The sequence below is a fragment of the Rhodamnia argentea genome, chromosome 7 (genome assembly GCF_020921035.1).
Source record: "Rhodamnia argentea isolate NSW1041297 chromosome 7, ASM2092103v1, whole genome shotgun sequence".
In the NCBI taxonomy this organism is placed as follows: Eukaryota; Viridiplantae; Streptophyta; class Magnoliopsida; order Myrtales; family Myrtaceae; genus Rhodamnia; species Rhodamnia argentea.
In genome coordinates, this window is record NC_063156.1 from 11,754,664 (window position 1) to 11,773,874 (window position 19,211).

At 39.0% G+C, this 19,211-nt stretch overlaps 2 protein-coding genes across 4 annotated transcripts; one reads left to right on the top strand and one right to left on the bottom strand.

The window, feature by feature from the left end:
* Positions 1-727: 727 nt before the first annotated feature.
* On the bottom strand, positions 728-6,395 carry LOC115737762 (DEAD-box ATP-dependent RNA helicase 37-like). Of its 3 annotated transcripts, none has more exons than XM_030670089.2 (7): positions 6,334-6,395; positions 4,997-5,791; positions 4,748-4,831; positions 2,498-2,740; positions 2,172-2,339; positions 1,923-2,036; positions 728-1,558 (listed from the first exon to the last, which is right to left on the bottom strand). In XM_030670089.2, exons 2-7 carry the CDS (start codon positions 5,723-5,725, stop codon positions 1,070-1,072), a joined length of 1,827 nt encoding a protein of 608 aa, XP_030525949.2. In that variant the 5' UTR covers positions 5,726-5,791; positions 6,334-6,395; the 3' UTR covers positions 728-1,069. The 3 variants fall into 3 exon arrangements, with proteins under 3 accessions (XP_030525949.2, XP_030525950.2, XP_048139193.1); XM_030670090.2 differs by having other exon boundaries at positions 6,197-6,340; XM_048283236.1 differs by lacking the exon at positions 6,334-6,395 and adding an exon at positions 6,203-6,314.
* A 3,620-nt stretch (positions 6,396-10,015) lies between these two features.
* On the top strand, positions 10,016-18,635 carry LOC115737712 (serine/threonine-protein phosphatase PP2A-4 catalytic subunit). The gene is made up of 11 exons (XM_030670000.2): positions 10,016-10,330; positions 11,856-11,912; positions 12,870-12,953; positions 13,202-13,273; positions 14,780-14,851; positions 15,211-15,251; positions 16,111-16,177; positions 17,085-17,276; positions 17,371-17,460; positions 17,877-17,984; positions 18,125-18,635. Exons 1-11 carry the CDS (start codon positions 10,238-10,240, stop codon positions 18,188-18,190), a joined length of 942 nt encoding a protein of 313 aa, XP_030525860.1. The 5' UTR covers positions 10,016-10,237; the 3' UTR covers positions 18,191-18,635.
* Positions 18,636-19,211: the final 576 nt, after the last annotated feature.

The following is a 19,211-nucleotide window of genomic DNA, read 5'->3' on the forward strand; positions in this document are numbered from 1 at the left end:
ACCAAAGATGAGTTTGATTCGCTCCAAACCTTGCCATAACTTGTTCTCAAGAAGCTAGAAGCAACTTCAGAATATTTACTGGCCATTCATTTGTTGGTGCCATCTTCGGATCCGTGCAGCGCAATTTACGTAACCATGCCTCTAGACTTTGACAGGGCATTTCGTGTTGGTATGCTCATTTTGTAGGGTATAAAGTAAACAGAGAGCATTTTACCTTATCCTGACTTCTCCAAATGCCTATTTCTAACCGGCCAAAAACACAGAAAGAAAAAGAAATGCCTCCTAAAATATCTTTAAGGACTCAACAGAGCACGTGGAACAGTAAATCTCATTTAGAAGCTACCATGCTTTTGAGTTGCTCAGATAATATATGTTTCTCTCAACTAGAACATATTACATGGGCTTTTCTAAAATTTTTGCTAAGAAGACCATAAAAAGTACCTGGCACATGGTAACTGAGGGCATTTTACCTTATTCCGGCTTCTCCAAATGCCTAATTCTAGCCAGCCCAGCCGCGCCCCCAGCCACACCCCCCCAAAACAAAAAAAAAAGCCTACTTCTAAAATCTCTCTCAGGACTCAGCAAAGCAGGTGAAACAGTAAATCTCATTGATAGGGACCTAGAAGCTACCATGCTTCCATGCTTATGAATTGCTCAGAGAACATATGTTTCTCACAAGTAGAAGAAATTACATGGTAAATGCTAGAGATTACTGCTCAGATCAACGAACTGAAAACGAGCATGAAGCATAGGATTTAAGAACCAAACAGCAAGTTTCAGGAAGTCACAACTGCTCGTGAGAGAGCCAATGCCTCAGAGAAGCCTAGCCTTCCAGGATATGTACAAAGCATGTGCCCATATAAGGGGAGGGACTAAAACTAGAATTCATCCTATGCATTAATGGACTTAGCATATATTTACACACTGAAAAAGGACGGCAGGATAAAGTACCTACCGTATGAAGAGAAGCAAATGGAAAGCTTTCATAAGAGTTCTCGTAGAATCGAGAATGAGGTTTTCATTCTGTACACCCAGATCATGAATTGGTAACCACATCCAATCAGTAAAACTACTCCCAAGCGCTGGTGACCCCTGCACCATACACTCCATATGCACCATAACCAGCAGAAATACCATGTCCAGTGCTATTATACCCTCCACCGTAGTAATCTGTACCTCTATTGAATGAGCTTTCCCGTCTGAAATCGCGCCCACCAAATCGACTTCCTCCGGATCGCCTATTTCTGCCACCACCATGTGACCTTGATGCGTAGCGCGGGAGCCAAACAGGCACTTCCTGATTTGCCTCTTGCATCAATTCAGCTAGTGGCCTTGCCAGCGATGAGTTGTTCTCGTTAAAGAAGGCTGTTGCTAGTCCTGTTTTGCCAGCTCGCCCTGTCCGTCCTATCCGGTGGACGTAATCATCAATGTCATTGGGAAGATCAAAGTTGACCACATGAGCAACATGAGGGATGTCAAGACCACGCGCTGCAACATCAGTTGCAACTAGGATTGGAGTTCTTCCACTCTTGAATGATCGCAATGCCAGTTCTCTTTCCTGCACCAGAATTCATGCTATCATCAAAAGCACAAGAAAGATCCAACAAGAAGAAAAGGGCAACATTTTCCCTTCTGAAGTTTCACAAGTCCAGAAATGTCCATCTTTTTTAAATGTAGCCACTTTGACCATGTATTCTCAAAATTGACCAATGTGATGCAAACTATTCATGAACTGAAGTGTTCAGATAACAGTTAAGCACCAGTATCAAGAGTGTAAAGAACTAACAGTCAAGTCTTTTGATGATCATTCAAGGGAAAACTGTATGGCCCCAAAAGAGTTCACAAACTAAAGTATTTCATACTCAGAGTGGAAGAAAGACTTCTTAGTTGTCTCATAAAACAAACAGAACTAGGCGACTTACTTGCTGGGATCTATCCCCATGGATGCTAGTAGCAGGAAACCCGTTTGCATATAACCAGTTTTCTAAGGAATCTGCTCCCCTCTTAGTCTCCACAAAAACCAATGTCAAAGCATGCTGAAATATTAAGGGACGAATCACTTGTAAGTTCGCTACAATAAATCGACAAAAAAACCCTTATATCCTTGGCACAAAGAGGAAGCTTCCCAAAGAAAAGGTCCAAAAACTCATGAGCAAGATATCATAGATTACCTTTCCATGAACCCCATTTTCTCTTTGCGCATGGAGAAGGTCCATAAGATGGCTCCTCTTGTCAGACTCATTGACATACTCAACTCTTTGAACAATCAAATCAGTACTAGAGCCGACCCTTCCAACAGTCAAGTATATGTAGTTTGAAAGGAAATCAGAAGCAAGCCTCTGCATAAAAGATAGGTTGGAGAAAGTTTGATACGTAATTGATAAATAAACTCGAAGGTACTTTTAAAATTGATTTAGACTTTAACACCAAATCAGCCGAGAAACTGACAAGACAAGAAATTACACTAAAAAAAGAGTTATATCTAATCAAATCGTACCTGAATCTCTTTTGGGAAAGTGGCACTAAACAGCATTGTCTGCCTCAAACCACGTGTAGGCATTCCCATCTGTTCCACAATTTTCCTTATCTGAGGTTCAAAACCCATGTCTAACATTCGATCTGCCTCATCAAGAGCCAAATATTTAATCATCTGCAGAGATACTCGGGCTCTTTCAAGCATATCAACCAATCTTCCTGGAGTTGCAACCAGAATATCAACTCCCCTTTCAAGTTCGCGTAACTAACCACAAAGAGGGAAACAATTATAAGATGAATTTGTAATAACTAGCAAGCAGTCCAGTAACTCTGTCAACTCTAATTCGCTTTGTAATAAACTTCAAATACCGAATCAAACAAAGCTTAGAAAAGGTAAGGCAGATGTGCTATACAACTGATTATATAACAAAACTACAAGCAAATCCTAGCAAAAGTAAGAATACGCACAAGTTCACTTAATCTTCAGTAGAAACATACAAAAATCATCGATTATTCCTCAAAATGATAGCCTATTTACTCTGGACTGACTTATGAGTGAGCTCATACCAAAGTACTTTGGTTCCTTAAGTTTTTCCCAAATTTAATTGATGACATTCTAATTACAGTAATTACTTATCCTTCCTCGAGCAACCACATCATTCAAAGCTTTCTTGCCTCAACTACACTCATTTCATGCCTACGTGGAACCTCAGCTGCCCAAGCTCCACATTCTGCCTCGTAAGTGGAAAAGTTCTAATAAATATAAATCTAAGCATTCAGGAAACAAAACCGTACACACTTCTCAACCAACTTACTGCAGCTTCATAAAGTTTTTCTGAACATTAAAGGATAGTCCAGAAAAACAAAAAAAACTGCACTCATCGTCTTCTTTTACATTGTCTACGCCTCAAACACCTATATCTTTTTCGAAAAATGAACTAAATATAGCCAGAACACCCTTGGCCACCTTTTTGGTCATATTCCAAGCTTCGGTTCTTGCCACTAGTATTTTCTAGTACTTACAAACTATGAACTAATTTTCTACTCAATATGCTTCAATTTCTACAAAATTAAATAAAAATCCTCTAGACACTCCAGTTCATTCAAAGTTTCAGCTTGATACTGCGTCACCTGCAAAAGCCATTAATATTGCAACAAAATCTTAGATGTGGCCAAAGCTCATCCAATAGTATGGGAAAGATAAGGCTTAAACTCCTACCACAATCATTCTCATCTTAGTTCTATTGAAGGTTCTTCTTTAAACACTTCATGTGCTCTTCCCCAAAAGCTCAATAATAGAGACCATAAATGTATGCAACCTGCTCCTATAAACTATTCACAGCCCTCCCGAACTTCTTCATACCTTTTCATAAGCATTTGCCATATTTAGATAAATTATGCGCAAACTCTTCTCTATCGCTATGTCTTTTCGACAACCCTGCAACAAGTATGTAGCATCCATGGTCACTTATCCCAAGGGGAGAAGGATTGGTTTTGGACATAGGAGTCTCTTCCGTTGACGTATGCTCCAAACTAGTGCCCATGTCCCCATTGAAGGAACCGTTGACTCAACTTACATAGATAAAACTTGCTACAAGTATTCCTAGAGAGGTATCAGAAGAGAATAAGACTTGCCAATTTTCCTTACATAGAGGACAAACCCTAATTTTTTTGGTATACCGAAACCAATCTACAACTCAACCAGCATCACATAATAAACGAATTGCTACAAGATCACCCTTATTCTGCATTTACCCAGCACAATCCCTACACATCGACATAATGTTGTATGTAATGCAGCTCTCCGTATATACAACTTATGAATCACTCTAACAAGAGAGGGAGGACACATCTTGTTGTTAGAAATTAGTGGATTTGAAGCATCAAACATTAGCTTTGGAGAAACTATATACTCCAGAAATGATAACAGAAAGCACTCATTGACAAATCAGAAGGACTAGAACACGGCAGTATTTGGGTGACAGTCATTATAGCAGGTTTCTGGAATTCAACCTTACAGCAAGATTCATGCCCCCTCTGATCATATTGCTAGAAAGACTAGAATATTCAGCACACACGAGTTGAGACAGTTTTTTTTTCCCGTCAATTAGCTGCTAATGAGAGTGTATCCCAGTAAAGTATGGCATGAAAAACCAAAAATTTCAGCTCCATCGATGGACACCATATAATCTAGCCAAAAAACGATTTTTCTTTAAAAGAAAAGGAATTAGCATAATAAAAGGTAGAAGACATTTAAGTCCAGAACTGAAACCTGTTGATTGATTGGAGCCCCTCCATAAGCAACTACAACCTTGACACCAGTCTGATATGAAAACTTCCTTGCTTCCTCATGAATCTGCAAGTACATGACAAATTCCCCATCAAACAACACCCCCCCAAAAAAAAAAAAAAAAAACACAGAGAAATTTATTAGTGCATATCCAATTATGATAGAAAACCAAAGAGTATTTTCTGCAACCCAAATCATATGTCGAATAAGGTTCCAGACTCGAAGTCATACCTGAATAGAGAGCTCCCTAGTAGGGGAAAGAATCAGAGCAAGAGGATAAGCAGTTCTACCGCGTGGTCTCTGCACATACTGCCCATACATAATTCCACTAATTATCGGAAAGCAGAAAGCTGCAGTCTTCCCAGACCCTGTCTGAGCACATGCCATCAGATCCCGTCCTGCGAGAGAAATCGGAATTGCATGGCGTTGAATCGGCGTCGGTCTCACGTACTTGCATCTCTGAATATTCAAATTCAATGCGTCTCCTAAGTCTATCTCTGCAAAGGTATTCGCAGGAGGAGGCACGTTATCCCCAGTGGCCTCCACAGGAATGTCCTCATAAGCATCGAAATTGATCACCGCATTTTCTTGCTCAATTAACCCCTGTTCCGTTCCATCCGTGTCTGGGAAAGGATTCACCTCGCGATCTCTTCCACGGTCCCAACCTCCACTTCTTCCATTCCAACCACCTGCAGCAACATAGCCACTGCGCCCAACATCAGGTCTAAACCCACCAGCCGATCGGGCTCCAGCAGGAGGCCCACCATAACTGCCGCGATCGTTCGCAGCGGGTGTGGCGGCACTCGGTGGAGCAGGAGAACCAGAGGACGGCGGCCTACTGCGGAGGTGGGGAGGAACGTATGTTGGTCTCGCCAGACGCGGTTGGTAAGCTTGCTCGGAGGAAAATTGAGTCTCCACCTTCTCCGATGCAGCAACAGAATCAGCCCACGATGTTGCCATAATTCCCAGTAAATCTTCTCAATGACTCGGAAGACGCAATCCGATCATGCACAAACCAGAATCAACCTGACAACGAGAAGCTAAAAAAAATCAAACTCAAAGTGCAACACCCACCCTGAAAAAAATCGGTCCCGTCCTACGCCAAGTGCGCAAGCGAACACATAGCATCCCTAACCTAACCCCAAAATCGCAACAAAAGCAAATGCAACACCGACAAACAAAAAGCACTCGATCGCACCAAAACAATACTTGGACACAACGGAAACCACATCACAGATCAGACACTTCACACAAAAAGACGAACAAACAGAAGAAAGCGATCGCGCCGAATCCCGCGAGAAAATCCGCGAGAACGACGAAGGGCGCGAAACAAGCTAGGGACCGAAGAAGCAGCACGCGGAATCATTCTCCTACTCTTGAACTAAGCACAGATATCGAGATCTAGAAGAAGAAGAAGAAGAAGATGCAAACCCCGACTGGCGAGAGAGAGAGCTCGAGAACGCGAAACCCTAAAGAGAAAAAAAAAATCGTGCTTCGAATCAGACGCGAAGCGGAAGAAGAGAAAGTGGTTGCTGAAGAGCGAGAGAGAGAGAGAGAGAGATGCGTACGTTTACTGTAATGGAAAATGGAGAATTTAAGGAATCCGAATTTCTCTGCGTTTTCAATCCTCTTTCCTTTGCCTTTTCAAAACCCGTTCCCCTCTCTCTCTCTCTTGCTTGGAGTTGACACGTGGCGTGGAAATTACAGCTCCTTTTCTTCCGGAAAGATTAACTTGGGAAACTCGCCTTTAAAAATCTCATTTAAGCTCATTATTGGATAATCCCGTACTTAGAAAATTAAGTGATTAATCATCTTCAATTATGAGTTTTTAATCTACGAGCAACTGAGTTGACCTATCCCTATTGACCTCCAACCGTACGCAAAACGCGTGTGGGCACGCGACAAAGCGACGTCGGTTTAGTAGCCAAAGTGAATCCGTCCGGACCGAGAAAGTTCGAATCGAGGAAATTACGATGCACGGTAAGAGAACGCCGGACGCTAAGAAATTAGCAAAACGCAAAGAAATTGTATGCGTCTGTGTGGAAAGAGTAAAATCTTTTTCAAGATTTGACAATTTTTTATGGAATATTATAAAGTGGAATTAGATTAAAATTATAATAGGAAGAAACAAAATGAAAGATAACTTGAAATGGTAAATTGATACAATGTGCCCATGGAAATAAAGTTAGTAAAACGAGTAAATAAAATTCTTCTTAAAAGAGCTACGCAATAAGAAACGCTTTTAAGAAAATAATCGCTTGTGCCGCATGAAATAATTAATCCATAAAAAAAATATTTTCTTTCGACGATAATTTGCATCTAATCATTTTCGTGAACATTCAACGTGTTTTTCGTTCATTCATTTTTGTTATAGATACGAGCGATCATTTTCGTGAAAATGTTTTCTAAATCTTTCGTTCTCCGCGTAATAGAGGTTAGAGCGAACTATCTAGTGCTAGTATTATTTACTAATTGGAGTACGAGGATAAGTACACCGACTCTTGTAAGATAGTTTCAACGAATTAAGAAATTAATCTGACAATCGCAAACCAATTTGAAGTAACAATGACTTTTTCCTTGTATTCATTTGTTATCCTAGGTCTTATTCACGTGTGCCCCTAGGCACTTGCTTAACACGCTTCTTAAAGAAATATTAAATTTTCCAAGTTTTTTTTTTTAAATATCATAAGACAAAGACAATCGATTCATTTAGAATTGCCATCATTCTTAATTTGATTCATAAATGGATAATGATATAAATGGTCTTTGAATTTTGATCAAATGTGCAGCGTGGTTCCTAAAATTTTAATCCATTCATTGTGATCCATGAATTTTAGCCTATTATGTAATATGTTACATGAACTTTCAATTTATACGGGGTGATATCTAGATTTTTGGTACATATTCAATTTAGTCACCGAGTTATATGAAAATATTCAATATTGTCTTTTCATTAATTTAAGTTCAAAAATAATATTGACTATTTTTATGTAGTTTAAGGACTAAATTGAACATGTACCTAAATCCAAAACATTTACCAATAAATAAAAATGAAAATTCACTTTCTAATCAAGAAAACCATGTTACCATTAATGAGTTCCCAATTATTTATGTTGCATTTATTCGTCCAAATTTCTAGTCAAGATAGAATTATATAGAATATGATAAGAAATCCAAGGATTTTGTCATATCATGTCTACTATTTGGGAAACTGTGGATATAATGTCGGATAAGTAAAGGCAAGCGACATCCTCCTTATCCGTTAGCAAATCGACTTGCAATTGACTTATATGTTCATAATTGACTTATATATTAATTCAAGAAATATTATTGTGTCATATTTTCTAATACGAAATTTTCGAAAAAACTTCTTAAATAAATTAGGTAATAGCTTTCTCGAGAAGCTTCAAAATAACTTTCTCGAGAAGTTACTCGATAGCTTCCTCGAGAAGCTTCGAAATAGCTTCATCGAGAAGTTACGAGATAGCTTCATCGAGAAGCTTCGAAATAGCTTCATCGAGAAGTTACGAGATAGCTTCATCGAGAAGTTTCGAAATAGCTTCCTCCAGAAGTTACGAGATAGCTTCCTCGAGAAGCTTCAAAATAACTTTCTCGAGAAGTTACTCGATAGCTTCCTCGAGAAGCTTCAAAATAGCTTCCTCGAGAAGTTACGAGATAGCTTCATCGAGAAGTTTCGAAATAGCTTCCTCCAGAAGTTACGAGATAGCTTCCTCGAGAAGCTTCAAAATAGCTTTCTTGAGAAGTTACCCGATAGCTTCCTCAAGAAGCTTCAAAATAACTTCCTCCATAAGTTACGAGATAGCTTCCTTGACAAGCCAAAAGGGTTAGCTTCTTCAAGAAGTTTTAAAATTCCTTATTTATTAAGAAATGATTTAGCTTCCTCTAGATATTTCTAGGTGTCTTAAAAAACAAGTCGAGAGAAATTATTCTGTTTACTATTTATTTCAAATATGGGAAATTTCGGGATGTCACACGTACATCTAATCCGCATGACGTTTCTATTCCTTTGCCACTCGGTCGATCATGGAGTTCCTAGATATAGAATATCTCATTGGAAACAGAGGAGGAATAACGGAAAAACGGCAATGATGGGAAGGGCCTAAAGAAGGGGGAAAAGAGAGGACCTAATTCCTTGAAGCACTTGTATCTTACTCTGTAGGATTGGTTTTATGAACCCACTAGAAAATCGGGTCCAACCGAGGGTTCGGTTCTCAAGTAAGTCCAGGGAACGAATGGGTGGTTCACGATTCCTACTTTGCGGAACCTATCCATAGTGGGCGGTTCTCGATTCTATGATGGGAACCACCCACCATGGAAAAGATCTCCCTTAAGGCAAGAGTAAGCATGGCAAACGGGCCAGCTCAATCCACTATGGCTGCGTTTTATGGTCGGGATTTCTGATCGGGATAAGATTGGATATGATAGGATAAGAAATCTAGGGATTTGGCCATATCCTATCCACTATTTGGTGAACTGCAGATTTAAAGTCGGATATTCTCATATCCTATCCTATCCCGCATTTGGTAAAAAGCGTATATCAATATAAATGACATATATTCCCCTATGTGATGCTCATGAAATATTCCGATCTTATTACTATAAAAATAACGCTCTCATACACAAAAAAACTTAAAAATATACACATTTTATTAGATTTTCAAACCTCTTTACAAAAATAAATAAATAAAATGAAAATATAAACAAATGAGACAAGAAAGTTATCATCATTCTAAAAGTTAGTTTTTATATGACAGATAAGAGAAATCTTATCCGACCTTTCCTACCCCCTTCTCTCGGATTTTTTATCCAGGGTTATATCCTCTATATATCCATCATTATACTATCTGGGACACCTACCAAACACGGGATATGATAAAACATATCATATCCCGAGTTTTATACGGACGACCAAACGTAGCCTATGGGTTGTGCCTACCACGACCTATTTAATAACGGATCGTGAGGCCTCTCTAAACGTTGTTTCGGCCAATCTCTTACATTTTTTAGTGGCCTATTGGGCCCACGATCATTAGTGCCAACGGCCAATGAATTATTTATGGGCTCGGGCATGACCCGCTTGAAAAACGGGTCGGCCCGTTCTTTCCAAGCCTAGGCTAGAGAGAGAGAAAACTAGAAAAAAATGTCTGGAAAAACAAGAAAATCCCTAAAGAAAAGTTGGAAAAGGGAAAAATAAAGGAAAAAAATTCTTAGGTGACTCCGTTACTCCCACCACAAAAAAATAGTTACGCGCAACGCCCCGTCATTCTTCACGCGCCTCGCTGGTTCCTTCCCTCACTGCGCATCGGTTCGCTCGCTCGCTGGCTGCGAATCGTGAAAAGCAGAGCGAAGGTGAAAGAATCTCCGAACCCGAGGGTTAGGGCAACTCCCTAATCCGATTCAGCCGTCCGCTTCATCGGCGCGTGGATCCGATTTCGGAGCCGTCGGAGCAAGATGGGCGCGAATTCTATGTCCCCCGATGCGAGTCTCGATCTCGACGAGCAGATCGCGCAGCTCATGCAGTGCAAGCCGCTTTCCGAGCAACAGGTTTGGCTCGTTTCCTGCTTTTCGATGCGAATCGTTTCGTTTCGGCTTCCCCGGGCAAATCGCGCTGTCTTATCCCCCCGTGAAATTCTGAGGCTGCAGATGGTGTGTTTGGGATTTGGCGTGATTTGGGTTTTAGCGGATGACGCAGCTAATGAGCTGCGGAATTGTCAATTCTCCGTTGGGTTGGTCGATATTGTGTTAAATTGCACGTTGATGAGCTAAGAATTAGTCTTGGACTGGCGAGGTTTCTGTTGCCAGTGATTTTTTGCTGGGAAGGTTTGCGGAAGAGAAATGGGCCACTTACCTGACGAGGGTTTCTCATGAGGGATAAATGAGATAAAAGGAGGAGGTGATACTGAAATGCATTGTCAAAGGGATTGTCGTGGAAATGGTATCAGATGTTTGGTTTTCTACGTGTAGAAAGCAGATTTTTTCTGGCGGAGGTATTGTAATCGCCACTTTAGGTGATCTGGAGATGGGGTTTAACGGAGTTGGAGTAATAAATATATGTCTGAATTAATCTCAAAGGAACAAAATGATGTTGAGTCTTTAGAATGAAGAGCTGTGTCATTCTTCTCTTGGAGTTACTTCAGAAAGTGATAGTAGCTAGTTAATGTTGGGGGCCAAACCACCTTCCAGTTTTTGGAGTATATATGAAATGTCATTCTCCGGCTGTTTCCAGCTTAGATGTCGCAGTTATGAAGGATTGGCATGAGATCTGTTCAAGCTCCAAATATTTGGATAAATTGGCTTCTATTTGTGAGAAACTACGAAGCTTATCTTTGTCTGTCTATGGATGCTTGTGGGGGCTAATAAAGAGGTTGCTGCAAGGCTAATTTTCCTCAGTACCAAATCCATCCATTTCATGCTTAACCTTCATTCTTTAATACCCCTGTTATGTAAATTAGCACACACGGACATGGTTCAAGTTATCTCCGACAGTTGGGGGCAGTGTTGTCATAATCAATTTAGCATTGCAAAGCTTGTCCTTTCTTCTTCAATGTCTGCTTGCTTATAATAGGAATCATAGTGCAGTTCATTTTCAAAGTACAGTTTATAAATGTATGAAGTGGTTCAGAATGAAAATGGTACATTCATAAGCTTGAGGATTTCTTGGTAGTGAAAACTGAAGCTAGAAAGTGGACCAGCATTAAGCACGTTCTATCGTTGTACATTTATTTTGTGCTGGTGTTGAGCTTCGCTGGCTGCTAGTAATTTTGAATTACTTGCTGGTTGAAGAGGGTTCACGTCGTCTGTCAGTCCTTCTCTTCATAAGTGTCATTCTCACTATGTGCTACAAGCACACCACTTGACGTGCTTGCCTGAAGGGTATGCTTACGCACATGTGTGTGCATATTGTTTGCACACACTTGGACATCTATATCCAGGAGACTTTTATTATTTTATGAAATTCTATGGATTGCCAAAAACAGCTAATAAGTCCTGCCACCCATTCCTCTTCCACATTTCCTTTCCTGATGGATTTAAAAAAATGATAATGGTATTTGATTTAACTTTGATGTAGGTTAAAGCTTTATGTGAGAAGGCTAAAGAGATATTGATGGAAGAAAGCAACGTCCAGGTACAACCATCATATATCTTGTTCAGTTTTTCTTTTGTTGAAGTTTGCTCTTGTGACAGACATCTTTCTATGTTTTTCTGTGTGTTTCCTCTAGTCTAGGATATAGCTTGCTTTCTTAACCTAGAAACTGTTATGTGCAAGCGGGAAAGGAAACAGAATTGCTTTTGAGAGGATAATTGGAAAGTATCCTCATCATTGAGCAAATAGATTAGGTCGTGAAGATTCTTTACAGTGTGAACCTCATACCATTGTAAATTTGTGGACATGTTTGTATGCTGAATTTCCTCGAATTTATTAAAGCCAACTAACTGATCTTCCTCTACAATTTAGCGTTCTTATTAGATTAAACACCAAAATGCCGGCCTCTTTTGAGCTGTTGAATGGAATTGGGCTGACAAATGAATCCAAACTTTTGGCAACTCGAAAGATTTGAATCCTCGGTACATTTGAAATCTTGAAATTGGTAGCTAGTGTATCCACGTGAATGATACAGGCACCCTGGTGTACCTTTGGTGATAATCTTTTATTTCAATTATATGTAGTATGATAGCTTTCAAGCTCCCTCATTGTTTCTTTTCATGCACCTTCAAAGTTTACAAATATATATTGCCTGAGTCAGTGGAAAAACCATTAGTCTGCCAATTAAAGTTTTTTCCTATTTTCCCAGATATTCCATAATTTTATTTATTTCAAGACCTTTTGTTGACGGACTATTTGGTGATTGGAATAATCAGTTTAAGAGATATAGTAAATTAGCTTTTAACAAGAGCATGAGAAAGCTGCTTTCGTCATTGGAATTGATCACTGAGGTTTTCATGGCTGTTCTACTTTATCTTCTTTGTTTTACCATTCTCATATATGTGGCTGCTAGTTCTTGCTCTGGACTATGGTAGGAGAAGATATGTGATAACATTAGCAGTTCCTTAGTTGATTTTTATTCTATATGCTTCCATGCAGCCCGTAAAAAGCCCCGTAACAATTTGTGGTGACATCCATGGGCAGTTTCATGATCTTGCTGAACTTTTTCGAATTGGGGGAGAGGTAATAATCATGACTTAACTGTTTAAGCATTAGAATCTCTTATGCCAGTAGAGATCATTTTTTCCATAATTTTAGAAGTTGAAGATGAGCCTCCAAAAATCGTGGAGAAATATCTTATAGTTCCTGTGCTTTCGTGAAGTATAATATCTGTGTTGAAATCTTAAACTTTTGCATAGATTATCTGTGGGATATCCTTCTCGATTAGTTGACTCGTGAATCTATTAATCTTCTGTTCTTTTCATTGACAGTGTCCAGATACCAATTACTTGTTCATGGGTGATTATGTGGACCGTGGATATTATTCTGTCGAAACTGTAACAGTAAGTATTAGTTGGTTTTAATCGTGTTCTAGACATTTGTTTGGAATTCTGCAACAAGGATGGGTCTTATTATATACGACTAAGACATAACGTATTTGTTGTGAACAAAGTTGGGCATATTCCTGGCAAAAACAAGTTACGTTGAAATGGAATGTCAATGGCTTTGTATTTGCCTATGGGAAGGATATGACGATTTCTTAGTTGCATAAATCTGAACATGAATGTTTATTTTTTTTAGTTGTTGGTCTGGAAGTTACTAGGACTTTGGTGGTTTAACTTTGGGCGAGAGCTTAATGTGTCCTTAAATGGGTATATGGTGAAAATATGTACACATTAGGGAGTCATTTGGTGAAAGATTTCATAGATCATAGTTTTTCCTTTCAAGTCATGATTGCTGTCTTACCCCTTGTTTCTTGTCTCATTTTCATTTCGCTCGCATGCAAATAAAAGAACAGTCTAAAAAGCAAAGGCAGAGCACTATGGTTAAAAGTTGGTGGCATGTCTGAAGATCACATGTATTTCGGACGGGCAGATTGAAGTTGCCGCCTTTTCATACTTCAATAGTGGGTCTGTGATGCAATGCAAGGGTTCAAGCCATAACGAAGGGATAAAAGGACTGAGTTCTTGCCAACTGGGAAAGCTGGTTGCTGGAATTTCTAAAAACATAGTAAAATGGTAAAATTATTCTCCTAAACAAAGTTGGTAATACGAGGATCTTTGGCTCGAGACTTTTTTTTTTTTTTGGTTGGTCAGATGACTTGAGACTGTTTAGTTCAGATATGGGAGCTTAGAGTTGGAGTCATGGATTTTAAGGTGTTAGAAGTATTCAAAACAAAGAGGTTCCGAGCCCTTCAACTGGAGAAGTATTTTATTCAGTCAACATCACCTCTGGAAAGAACAGTACCTTTTAGATTACTTTCTAGCTGGTATCCGGATTTGAGGGGATGGGAAGGATGAGTGAGGGACGGAAGGGAAGGATTTTACTCAAATGGATTTTGACGTGAGGAAGGAATTTGGTTTGCCAAAGAAATAGATCTATATTTCTCTATTTATATGGTGAAAAGGAAAACAATTCACGTTATTATCCTGATGGAAAAGGACTGCATTGACATGTTTGTTGACATTTCCCTTAATACCAGCACCGCATTTGAACGACAATTGAGCTTTTTTGGTACCAATGGCAATTGATTTTGCATTCTCATACTTTGCCTATTTTAGTATATATATCTGCTTAATGGTTGACGGATTTTCCGTCCAACTATCTAAGAAATTTTCTGAGCCGTTGTTCCCAACTTATCACTATAGACTAAATCAATTGTTTGTGCAAGAGTAATAAGTCAGTGGAAATTGAAGTGTAGCTAAAAGAAAATGATGAGCATCCTTAGGTGTGAGCTTTGTGTAGAAAAAGCATTCATCTCCAAGTTGCTTCAAGTTTCTTGTTGTCTCAAGATTTGTTGATGGTTTTCCCCGTATCATTTGTAACAATTTGTTATTTCATTTATCCAGCTATTAGTGGCCTTGAAAGTACGATATCCTCAGCGAATTACTATCCTTAGAGGGAATCATGAAAGTCGTCAGGTAATACTTTCCATTATTTTGCTCTCCACCTCTTGTTGTGTCCTTCCTCTCCAACCTGTGCAACATGCTTGAGCTGGACTAGACAACTGCTCATGTTAAGCATTGTTTTTGGGAAGTTTCTCCATTCCCTCATGGAATCAGTTTATTACCTGAGATAACGGTGACTGCAAAGCAAAGCAACTATTCTCATTGCTTGACCTTCCTATTGACTTTGATACCCGTCTGACGCAGGTTACACTGTTCTTCTTGATAGTTATCTTGGAATTGACCTTTATACGTTTAAATTCTATAATGCTTTGTGAATCTTGCCCAGAGATGTTTTGTACCTTTCAGCTCATTATTTTTCCCCCTTTTGGCAGATTACTCAAGTTTATGGTTTTTATGACGAATGCTTAAGGAAGTGAGTTCTCTATGCAAGTATTTTTCTTTAAGATATCTCAGTATATTCGTGACATTGTCTACGGTCTTAGTGATCTATTTTATGATTGCTTTGGGCTGCACTTCATTCCCACGTTTTTCATCATAGTGTACATATGTAAATGAGGGGCAACGTCAAGTCTAAAATGAAAAGTTTTTATTTTTATTTTTATTTATTTTCAACTATCTTTTCTTTTTTAATGATCCCTCTGCACATCTTGGTTCATCTAATGACCATGTAATGAACTATGCCTTGAGACCAGAATATGGTGTATCGCTTTGCCATTGTGCACCTCTGTTTTAGCTGGGGGAATGTTGTGACGTGGTCTAATAGTTTTGTCAACCACATCATTGGGACCCTGTCGAAGCTGGTTTACTAATGTCTATTTCAAGAGGCATGGGGCATTTATTTCCCCGGAAAATCTTATGGAATTTCATGATTTGGTTGCTAAAGTTGGGGTTTTTTCATATGTAAAAAGTTCCTAGGTTCTGGATTCTGGGACCTAGTTGGATCTTTTGTAGCTTAAGGAGTGGTACAGGACTTCCCCTCTGCGTGGCCTACATAGGTTTGAACAGTCACTTGATGTAACTTAGCGATTCATCCGGTGGTATGGGCCTTCTTTTTCAGGATGGATGGCATTTCACGTTCCCTAATGACTTGTTGATATAAAATGGCAATTGGCATTTTTCATTAGCAATTTCATGGCATGACCTGTCAATATGAATAGATCCTCTATGGCAGCGTCATGGTCTCATTTTTGTTAGCTATGCTTTTCTTGTTTCTTGAATTTCTTGTGTAGATGAACTTGTGTCAATCTCTCTTTCTGGTGATTCACTTGCAGGTATGGAAATGCTAATGTTTGGAAGATATTTACAGATCTGTTTGACTATTTTCCGCTGACAGCATTGGTGAGAAGATCCTTTTAGTCGCTGCTGTTAATAGTGGATATTAGGTCATTACTTTGATTAAATTGGGCAAAAGGACACCTCAAATGTCAATATTTGTGTACAACGCTTACTTTGGTGCCATTTCTTTTGGATCACTTAAGTACCAATGTTTTTTAAAAACAATTATTTAAGTGTTACCTCTAGTGAGATCGCCGGAATTTCTTGCCGTTGGCACTAAAGTGATCGTTTTTTCTCCGATTTGGCACTTAAGTGATCTAAAAAAAATACTCGCACCAAAGTGAGTGTTGTACACAAATATTGGCACTTGAGGTGTCCTTATACTGATTATATTGAGATAAACTAACAAAATTTAGACAGATATTCTCTGACAAAAGAGATGTCACTAAGCTGTTGTTTAGTTGCTATACTTAGTCTAGGAAAAGGTTGTTGATTAAATGGGTGAAAGGTCTTGTCCATCAAACCTGGTGAATTTTGTTTGCTTGAGAATCCAGTGAAAAGAATATATTCCTTGGCACAATTCGGTCTCCTTTAAGGTTGTACTTAGGACAATCCCTGTAAGCATGGCCTCTTTTTTTTTTTTTCTTTCCTTTTGGTCCCCTGAAGCAGTATGTACAACAGTGTTGGCAATCGGTCAAGTTGGTTCACACACTGATGCTTTGTCAATAAAACTTTAGTTAATGCATGCCTTAATGTCCTTACCTTTTAGATTGATTGCGGGGATTTTGGGCTTGGGCCCCATCTTTTTTTTTTTTTTGGTCAGATTTGGGCCCCATCTTAGAGGCTAGATTATATTGGAGAAATGAGGAAAGTGGTAATTTGCTTGCACTAGTAGCTTACGTGAAATCATGAATGGTTGACTATATAAGGCCATTAACCCTCTTATGGCTTTCTCCCTTTTCGTATTTAGGTTGAGTCAGAGATATTTTGCCTGCATGGTGGATTATCTCCCTCAATTGAAACTCTTGACAGCATTAGGAACTTTGATCGAGTACAAGAGGTACCTCACGAAGGACCGATGTGTGATCTACTATGGTCAGATCCTGATGATCGATGTGGTTGGGGCATTTCACCTCGGGGTGCCGGTTATACTTTTGGCCAGGTCATTCTGTGAGATTTTTGAGTTGCGAGGTTAAATTGTTGCTTCCTTTTTTCTCTGTGATTGTTGTTTCTGATCTTTGTTTTCAATTACACAGGATATATCTGAACAATTCAATCACACAAACAATTTGAAGTTGATTGCTAGAGCTCACCAGCTGGTCATGGATGGATTTAACTGGGCACATGTAATTATTTTTCTTGTAAATTGTCTTCTTTGGCATGCATCATCAGCTTCTGAAGGTGTATGTCATTGTGGTTTTCTGTTCATCCTTTGTATATCTTGAAATAGAGATTGGTGAAAGCTAGAATGGGGAGCTGTTTTTTCTGGACAGATGTATGCTTGTTTTAAGAGTGATCTAAAACAAGGTTTTCGTCTATGTTACTTTTGAAAATTTGAGAAACACGACTAAACTACAGTCAGCCTAAGCTACACAATGGTAAAACATTTTGTCTCTTGCACACAAACCATTTTGCAATGTATGCAAGTCTGGAAAAATGACAATGCTGTTTTAGTTTCCTAACCTAAGAAAGGTTGTCTTAGAATAACAATTTACAGAACAATCTAAAAGACCAGTGAAGTTCTGTTGTTTTCTTGGAACAGGAACAAAAGGTTGTGACTATATTTAGTGCACCTAACTATTGTTATCGCTGTGGGAACATGGCTTCCATCTTGGAAGTCGATGACTTCAAGGGCCACACATTTATACAGGTATTTCTTTGTTCTTTTTATACAATATCTGCATACTGATTTCATACTACTCTTTCCACGACAATCGTACTTTAAGATGTGAGTAATGTGGAAATGTAGTTAGATCTATGCATTGTGATTTTCTTTTGCTGCTTTGGCAGTTTGAGCCAGCTCCTAGGAGAGGAGAACCAGATGTCACCCGGAGAACACCTGATTACTTCCTCTGAAGTCGCTCCACTGTTGTCTACTGATTTTTGCTCATGTTTCCACGGGTGTCTGGAGGCCGTTGATCCTGCTGGGAGATAGGTCAGGCTGCAAATTCTTTAGTTCTCCCTTCGCATTAGCAGGTGTTGCTCTTGCCATATGAACTATTTACGATATGATACCACAACAGGTTTGCTTAAGTGGCTCTCTTGAGTCAGTGTATAAGAAACAGGGTGAAGATGTGGATAGTAAGTGTGTAATTTGTTATGGCTTTTTAAGTTTTGCTCAATGCAATCTAATGGTTATGTAGTAGGATTGAGTGAACCCTGTGAATAGTGAATGTTTCACTTTTGTATTTCATTTACTAGAGCAGCGGGTTGTCGTGATCAAAACATGGATTTGGTCGAGAACTTGTAATGTCATTCTGTCGTTTTCACCTTTAGTTTATTTGAGATGCTATTTTGGGTCCATTGGAGAGGTTTGTTTAAACTGTTAGGGCTTCCAGTTCAGATTATCATTTGCTGTTGAATTGTCTGTCCAAGGAAAATTGTAATTCCAGTCTTTAATTTGATAGAACTCATTAATGTTTGAAAGGTCCGAATTGCACTGTCGAGGAAGGATTTGTTAGCTCTTCCATAATCGTATTGTTGAAACGGGTGAAGGAAAAACAATTTTGCTACATGAAAAGAAAAAATGAATTGCAATGCTGGTCTCTCGTAGCAATGCTGCTCTGCCTTTAAGCCTCTTGGGTTTATAAAACATCAAACAGATTCGAACCAGGTTTCTCAAGGGGAAAAAGGGTCATGAAGCTTCAAAATAAACTTTGATCCTAGCAAAGTAGTGTCATGTTTAAGGTTTCATTTGTTTTGCATGAAATGAATGATTCGAAAAACATTTGCTTGTATCGCTTAAAAGAATTAATGAATGAATTTTGTCGTTCACGAAAAAATTCATACATAAATTGTTAAGACAAATATGGTCGGTTCTCGGTTCTAAAAACTGGGAATCGGTTATAACAGAATCGGTTTCGGGTCTGGGTCTAGG